We start from the raw sequence: 9,240 nt of genomic DNA on the forward strand, positions 1-9,240 counted from the left end.
AGAAATATTGTCTGTGCATAGCCAATATAACAGACCTTAAACTATACCATATGATATCGATTTAAAATAACTTCACTTATAACGAATTATATCTGCAATAATAGGCCCAACCATCGCCCTTTCAACGTGGGTTCGGGCCTCCAACCAATGTAAATACCTCTTTTTCTTTTAACTTATTAATCAGTATTGGAAATTATATTGTGTATATCTTTTTCAAACCATGACGAGATAATCCATAGCATCTGTGTACAATGAAACCGAATAAAAGTCATCGTGTTGTCCCAGGTTACATAGGTTACGGCCACCATTCCAACGGTCCCCCGTTAGGTGGTTGACCCAGTTTACGTGTTTTACAGGGACCAATTCAACGGGACACCCGTGAGGTGGTTGACCCAGTTTACGTGTTACAGGGACCAATTCAACGGGCCCCCGTTGGGTGGTTGACCCAGTTTACGTGTTACAGGGACCAGTTCAACGGGCCCCCGTTAGGTGGTTGACCCAGTTTACGTTTGTTACAGGAACCAATTTAACGGACCCCCGTAAGGTGGTTGAGCCAAATAACATAAACAGGTTTACAGGGGCATTGCAGCGGAACTCAAAAGTTGGTCGAGCCAAATGACATAGGTTACAGGGACTATTCTAACGGGACTCCCACTAAGTGGTTGGCCCAATGTACAGAGGTTATGGGGTCATTCCAACAGGACCTCCGTTAGGTGGCTGAACTAAACAAAATAACTGTGACCACTGCAAACACAAGACCAGTTACAAAGATCAACCTTAAAATGAAGTTTGTCCCAGGTACTTTGTGAGTGTATTTTCACTGTCAACCACAAAACATGATAGTGAAAAAAGAGGTGGAGAGTGTATTTTTAGTTGAATTCTTACATACAGTACATGGTGTAGGTTGTCCAAGAATTGTCGTTGACGTGATGTGAAGACAAGGCTTTGTCGGTTAGCAGACAGTTCCCATCAGTCGGCGCTGTTGCACTGTAGCTGAAGTCGATGCATGAATGATGCTGGTGACACACGATGCCGCAGTCGCCGGCTGTAATGGCCGACGTTGTCAGGAACGGATTGGACACCTTCTTGTTCTTGGACGGCTTGTAGTATGAGCCTAGAGAAAAGTAATTCTATTTAATGTGTGAACGGGATTTCTTTAACGCTATATTGACGTTATACCGGTCATCTTCACGTGACACACCATCTGCAATGTCTCAGAGTCTCATTACCCAGTCCATCTTTGTGTGAGAAGGTGACTTGACTCATAGTGAAGGATGGCTCGAACACCTTATTGCTCTTGACGGTTTGTAGTATGAACCATTAGAATAATTTTTTCAATTTGTAAACGGGTGTAGTTCAACAACCCAGACTGCTGAATGGCAGTCAAGGCCATGGGGTCACAGTAACACGCCACAAGAAGATCGCAGGCAATCTTGATGGACAAAGGTGAACCTTTTCGGAATCTTTAGCTTTGATCCAAACAACCCACGAAACGTCTAAAGTTCTAAAGAACATGACGAAAGAGTTTACTAATAAATCTTTATGCAACGCTAATTTTATAACCTGCAAATAGTCAAGCCTGGATGGCAAATCAATTAATCAGTCACTTATATTATGACCAACGTCGGGGTTGATGACAAGCAGCAAAGTCACCGCCACTGACGACCAGATCCATGCAGTAGTCTCATAGGACCAGCAGTGTTTGCGTGGCCATCTTGGTATAAAGCTAAATATATAAACTCACTCACTCTTACTGAGCTCATCGATATATAAGAGATTATGATTAAGGGTGGGCGATAATACCGGTTAACCGGTATATTGCAATTCGAACTTCGAAATACGATATATTGCGGTACACTTTCCGTGAACATGATAGGTAATTTTCGTGATGAAGTCAAAAATACTAACAACATTTATATTACCTTTATATTATTATACATTAATAGTTTGGGGAGTGTTTATTGGTCATGCAATTGCATTTGCGTGACTATTTCTACTTTCACCCAATGTTTCACTCACGATATGGCTTCATAGTCCCTCCCCCTTGCACGTCAACATGTCCGATTTTGAGACGTACGGAACTTGCGGATCGCCTTGTGACACGGACAAAGCGGACAGGGAAGGTGACATTGCAGGTGAAGGTGAACTTCTCACGAGCAGCAACAGTGTTAGGTACCTCTCCACACCACACCACCTGGACGTCAGAGCAGAGGCTGACATCTTTGTCCATCACCTCCACGAATGCTTTTTCCAAGTAGTTAGCTGTAAACAAATAAGCCAGGGTCGGTATTACACATACAAAATTCATGCTTCTTACACGGTAAAGGCCTTCTTATCTGTAGCTGAGTAAAAGATGGTTTCTTGAAATGGTATTGTGTTGTGCCAATTTACCAAACTATATTAAGGCTGTTCAATAATCAAGAGTGACAATTCATTAAATTACATAAATTTATCATTAATGGTATACAATAGAGCTGAATGGTGTTGAAATGGACCGACATTGATATAGAATTGATGTGATATATTGTATATCCCGAATCTATGTATTTTATTAGCATGGGATGAAGCAAAAGTGATGTGTCAAATCTATATGTACACTGACCCGTGTCGGTTACTGCTGTGAGGGTGATGTTGCTGATGGTGAAGTAGCCCCTAAGGTCCACCTCCCACCAGCACGGGTTGCCTGGGTTTGTTATTGCTCCCAGATGTGAATAACCTATATTAAGAGCATGGCTAGCGACATAGTAGCCAAAGGTACTGCTCTGTTTTGCATCTTTCCCATTTGAAATGGTTTCACCTGAAAGGGAAATATGAAGAGACCATGTGAGGGAGACAGAGGCACGTACAGACTCATTATACAGACGCAAAGACTCACAGACTCAGATACAGGCACAAGCACACATATATACCCGCTCACATTATTACATTATAAATTATTGCCAGGTTAGGGAACCTCTAGGTACTGGGAAATACGAACAAGACAATAATCTCTGAAAGTGATGAATTGTAACTGGAATGGTTCTCAAAAGACATTTTGCTAGTCTTAGTACGAGTAAAAACACAGAAAGGAAAATCACCTAGAATTTGTTTTACAAGATTTTCTGTACTTTCTGAAGTGCTAGGCAAACAACAGGATCAGTCAAACTTTTTCTCCCTGACAAATGAACCAGTCAACAAATTTGATTATGAGGGTTTCTACAATTCCCACATTAACCAACGCAGACAGTGTCAATCACAAAATGGAGAGGTGCACGTACAAAACGACATAACTACTCTACCAAAACCACGAAAGGGAATGATGAATCCAAAGAAAGTGGCACAATAACATCCAGGGCCTAGATATTCGAAGCTCTCTTAGCGCTAAGATAGTCGTAAGTGCCATACATTAACATTAACTTACAACTACCTTAGCGCTAAGAGAGCTTCGAAAATCTAGGCCCAGGATCAGACTTTAAAGGGCTCCAGTATCCGTCAAACACTGAAACCTGACACCAAACCTTTTCTAACTAAATGTAAGTACTCCTCCTTTTAAAACATGTATGGTTAATTTCGGCATAAATGCCAATGGCCCATGCATAAGATATATATTAATTGAAAAAAACGGGAACAAGAATTATATTCCAATACAGTACTTAGTCATTCGCGAACAGTTTCCTAGTACATAGTGAGTATTTAATCATGTTTGCACAATTGTTCAGATAGTATTGGCAGATATTAGTGGACGATTCAGTGTCAAGATAGTGGTTCGAGAAAGTTGAACTGTGGAAGATATCGTAGTCTTGAGTTAAGCATACTCTTCAAGGGATATTCATTCCCAACTTCCCGTACTTGCTCTTAGAGCCAAATCTATACACACAGTAAGTTACTCTATCATCGAATATTAAACTTACAAAGCAGTCTCCAATTGCTGCTACATTAGAAAACCAGCACATAAAACGAATTTGCAGAATTTAGATTAAAACTGTTCCATAATGGGTCTCTTCTCAACTGCCTATATTTTAGAAGCATACAATAAAATTGGTTGTATTTGAACATCAAAGATTCAATCATAATGTCCGGTTGTATATTTATTAATCTTCTTTGCAATAATTTAATTGTGAATGGTGCCTTATTTGAATTAAAAGTTTTCTTGACATCAGCTTTAAGCATACCAGACTGAGATTAAGTTCGTAATATTTGTCCAGTTCAGCCATGTTGAGTAGAAGGTTGGCTGACACACATCTTTACACTAAACACCACATGTTGCTTTCACACAATATTCAACAAATTTGTTTGTATAAATACTTAATTTCATCCACGGACATTTATGTTAATGCCGATTTCCAATAAGCTTTTATCTCCCCTTTCATGTGTTATCTCCCTTTATCAAGGGCACTTCCGGAGGTGCTTTATAGTTGCTAGCAGAGAATCTAGACAGGAAGGCACAAGACTAGCATCTGAATTTTGAGAAATGTAATTGAACTGAAGACCTACTTACGGAATCACGGAAAACGCATTTCCGGGAATAAGTCGGACTTAATTTTGCGTGCCAAAGGTGTGAGTGATCTTGACACACGATCGATTGAAGACGCAAATTCATTCGACGTGGTCACTGTCATACAAAGACGATTTGAGAGGTTTCTGTCACCTCTCAAGGAGCTTTTACCAGACCCATTATACATGAAACATGGATGGAATAGCAGAGTTGAACTTATGCCATCATTTAGTTCAGGTGATCCGAATAATTATTTGATTTGGGGAAAGCAGCGGGCACTAGATACCGACCCAAACAACGCTAAACATCAGTTGAAAGCTAAAGTGTTCTACGAAGATAGACACGTTCATTCAGTTCGATATCAACACATATCCGCGGACTATTTTCATTGTTATTTCAATGCCAAAGTGATTCCTTCCATACCTCAGAGTATGAAACAGAAACCGGATTATGATGTGTGGGTGTCCTTATCAAACTTACCGGTCGGGTACATGCTGCTGGTTGCAACTGCACTGTCCTTTAAGTAGACAACTCAACAGTGCAAGTGTATTGGTATCTTTAATTCAAGATTGCCAACAAGTGGAAGCTAGAGATCTGTAAGTGAACGCACACTTTCCAATTTTTGTGACTTTCTTGGGCAAGATATTTTGTATGACCCTTTGTGCATTCCGGAAATATTCACACGTTTGATTGCCATTTCAATATAAATGGATAAATTTGCTATGCGTATTGTTTCTTCAATTTGGATGTTTAAGTTCATTCCTAAGGCTGTTGTCAGATCAGAAATGGGAAATCTTTTAACAGCAATTATTGAATCCACAGGTTCACAGACATGCAGCAAACCATATAATTGGGTAATCTGTTTTACACTGGTACTACCACACCAAAGGTCCGATAAAATCGTTATTACCCCAGCAGGACTAACACCAATGAATTGTGAGTCACATGCGACTAATAATTGGAGTATAGGAGGGTCCTGTTTGTAAGGGATTGTGATGTTTTATTAGATATTTTGAAAAGCAAAATCTATCTGCTAAATGCCCGAGCAATAGTCCCAGTTTAAGCCTCGGGAGAACTAGGACAATGAGTGAGTGACTTTAGTTTTACGCTGCAATCAGCAAATATTCCAGCTATATGGCGGCGGTCTGTAAACAATCGAGTCTGGACCAGACAAACCAGTGATCAACGGCATGAGCATCGATCTGCGCAATTGGGAACCGATGACATGTGTCAACCAAGTCAGCGAGCCTGACCACCCGATCCCGTTAGTCGCATCAAACGACAAGCATGGGTTACTGAAGATCAATATTCTAACCAGGATTTTCACGGGTCAGAACTAAGTACAAATATACCTGGGTTAGGGATTCCTGTGTCAAATGAGAATCTCACTGTAGGAGACATCTTCATATGTTAACACAGGCTTGTTACACTGAATGTCAACATTAACCACTCTCGGCTTTGATATCGCAATTGTCATACCATCATACCTCAAGCGCGTTATAGAGCCATTCTATTTCCTTCTTCGAAAGAGTTTGCAAGGGGTGATAATAAATAAGGGGAGAGAAGGACTTACTAGAAAGGTATATTACAAAGTCAAGTAAGTTTCATTAAATGTTCTTCTAAACGATTTCTTCTCTTCCATATATTTCTAAAACGTTCCTCATCCCAGTTTGCTTATATTGTTCAATGACCTCATATCAGGAGAGAAGCGATGTACCATTTCCTTCCCTTATACGATTTCTTCCTAGTAATCGTGAACAACAAATTTCAAACTCATTGTCTTTTACGCTAACACCATTCCCATCCTAACCCTGCCTTAAACTTCGGTTGACAGTTCATTAATTCATTTCAAGAGGAAAGAAGAATATATATGCCATTAGCCTCAGCCATCGTCACTCTGCTCTCGTTTGCTATATAGCATCTCACCTGACCTACTTAGTTACAAGGAGGTAATCAGGGGCTCTCGTTTAGCGCTACATAACTCAAGACCGCATAATGCTACGATGAATGGTTTTTCTACAAAACAAATACTTGTGACATACTCGACTGTGTCTTTGCTCGGGGCTACATTTTCAAATGAAAGAAACCCGAACTCTGAGTAAATAAACATATTGACAGAAGGTGTTAATAACGCTATAAATTAACTAAATGAAATTAAAATAAATTGACTTTTGTGTCATGATAACTGCTTGTGTGGTTATAGCCTGGGAAAGCCACATTTAAGAAAAACAGAGTTAGAAATGGTGTGGCTCAACCGGCAATGGGCATGGTTGAGTGATCGAGTGAACGTGGCTCTGCCGGCAATGCGCTATTAGCTAATCCATGTTACAGTAAATCATTTGAAATATTCATTATGTAAAATCTAGAAATCCAGTTGAATTTTTCGTGGGGAAAAGTCCAGATCACGCAAACTAGCTGCCTCACATAGGTACTCAAACACCTTTTCACAAATTATTTATGATTATACAACCAATTATTTCTTTGAAGCATTTTAACTTATAGGATGGTCAATTTAGTGTTTTTCCTTTTCTGATAACTGCTTGAGATAAGAGATATTGTTGCCTCAATCACTATGTTTACATTCATGCTAAAAACTTTAAAAAAAATAAAAATAGAAGAATGATCATTTATTGCACAAATATACTTATAAACAACTACATATGTGACGCCTAACTCTTTCCAATTCATAACTGGTTTTTTAGCAAAACTATTGACTCGATTTTCCAGAATAAGTCATTTTGCCGCCGCTTGAATAATGACATTTTGATTTCAATTTGAAGCGTCACAATACATTTGAAGGAAAATTCCGATTGTTATTTGATATCGAACTCCGTTTAAATATCGGGATACTTTACAGAAAACGATCAAGGCCTAATAATTACACAGAACATTATCGACATAACTATCGATTCGGCTGATGAAGGATGAGCGTACAAGTCTTTGAAAAAGCTAAAGTACCATCATTTAAAGTTTTCATATCCAGAAATAAATGTATTTAAAGTTTTTATCTGTTACTAGCATTATTACGTGACGAACAGGGGGCGTTATCGACATGAAAGCATGGCATTGAAGAGTTTAACGAACTGTTGAAACATGACTTTGTAATATTCATGAACAGAATATTGAAAACAAAATCTTCTTTGTACTTCTCGCCTTCTGATAAATATGTTGCCTGACAAAGTGCCTGCCTGTGTTTGTTTGTCCTACCAAGAAGTATTAGTCATCCTTGTGGGTTTTGCCACACATCTTTAGCAAGCATAATTATTTAAATATTGTGATTGTTCCTTTGTACCTACAAAGGATTAGTAAGTGTATATATAGCAACAAACATCGACTGTCAAATACACGAATTCCCTTTGATCTGCCATTTCTTTCTCAGTTAAATGCCATGCAATCATGCAATTCAGCTCGTTCAGCTGAATCAGCAGATTTTCACCGCGTGTTCGTTATGCATTGTGTGATCTTTACAGACAGACAGACAGACAGACAGAGAAGTTTATTTCTCAACCAACCAACGGTGGTCCATGAGAATATATAAATACATAGGTAAACAAATATATACATGGCAAGTGGCTGGACATGATCATTTGAATATTACTTAGTAAGCGATTTATACAATACATTCAGAAATGACTTTAAGTTCTTTAGATGTTTTATGACAGAATAATTTCTTTAACATTGAATGTTTTTGGAGATCACACATATATGTCGCGAGATAGGTATTTCGCTGTTGGAGAAGGGTTTCACATCTAAAGAGATAGTGAAACTCATCCCCAGCAACGTTAGCGTTACACAGCTTACATATTCTTTCCTCTTTTTTAAATAGAATGCCACCGGCCGGTTTCAATTGGTAGGTTATTGTTGCAAGTTCTTAGTTTTAATATAGGAAAATATATATCCCTGGATAAGTATAAGTAGTTTTCAAAACATAGTATATCTTTAAAACATTTATAAAATTGACCTTTAGAACTAGTTTCTATGGAGCTACGCCAATGTTGTAAAAACTGATCTTTTAGAGTAGCTTCAACTTTTAGGACCAGCCATGACGTGGTGACATTGTGGGGTTTGAGAAAACCTCTGATAAACCGCAGGTATTAAGTATTCTTGTAACAAAATATATCCATCGGAGTTGACAACAAAAGTTATTAACAGAGATAAAATTATACATCAGTGAGGAGATTTTACAGTATTGGTTGTTTGTTGCTACTTTATGCAAAAAAGAAATAACTCGTTTGTATAATTTGATGTAGAGCGGTTCTCAGCCAAACTCGCCATACACCATAAATTTTGGAGTGGAGCTTCGAAGGCCAACAGCAAATTTAACAAATCTGAGATGTACTTTTTCTATAATGTACAGGTTTTCAAATCCCCATACCTCACATCCATGAAGGAGAATCGGACTTATCATAGTATCAAATGCTTTTAGGGTACAATCAATAGGTAGGTTTAAATTTCGGGCTTTTTTCAAAAGGGCAAACACACCTTTAGTTGCATTTTCTACTAGCGCTTTAATACCTGTCAAGAACCTACCATTTCTATGGAACCTTACGCCAAGATAGGTATATGTATCTACTATTTCAATTTTACTGCCCCCCAGCGAAAATGAAAATTTTGAATTGACTGTTTTCGAGGGCCCACCTCCGAATATGACAATCTTAGTTTTAGATAGATTAACTTTACGTTTCCATTTGAAACAGTATTCATGAAAGTGATTTAATGATTTCTGAAGTTCCTTAGGTGATTCACTAAAAATGAGAGGGTCATCG

At 38.5% G+C, this 9,240-nt stretch overlaps 1 protein-coding gene across 1 annotated transcript; it reads right to left on the reverse strand.

The window, feature by feature from the left end:
* Positions 1-848: 848 nt before the first annotated feature.
* LOC124292349 lies at positions 849-2,596 on the reverse strand. The gene is made up of 2 exons (XM_046729443.1): positions 2,020-2,596; positions 849-1,114 (listed from the first exon to the last, which is right to left on the reverse strand). The coding sequence occupies exons 1-2, from the start codon at positions 2,306-2,308 to the stop codon at positions 882-884; spliced, it is 522 nt and encodes a 173-aa protein (XP_046585399.1). The 5' UTR covers positions 2,309-2,596; the 3' UTR covers positions 849-881.
* Positions 2,597-9,240: the final 6,644 nt, after the last annotated feature.

This window comes from Haliotis rubra, unplaced genomic scaffold, assembly GCF_003918875.1.
Source record: "Haliotis rubra isolate DU_JTF1 unplaced genomic scaffold, ASM391887v1 Scf514, whole genome shotgun sequence".
Classification (NCBI taxonomy): Eukaryota; Metazoa; Mollusca; class Gastropoda; order Lepetellida; family Haliotidae; genus Haliotis; species Haliotis rubra.

Bases quoted from the DNA above. Each gene is read 5' to 3' on its own strand.
- LOC124292349 (XM_046729443.1), bottom strand. From the start codon at position 2,308: ATGAATTTTGTATGTGTAATACCGACCCTGGCTTATTTGTTTACAGCT. The intron at 1,115-2,019 runs GTGAGTGAAACA...ACTTTTCTCTAG, and splicing joins AGGGACTATGAAGCCATATC to GCTCATACTACAAGCCGTCC.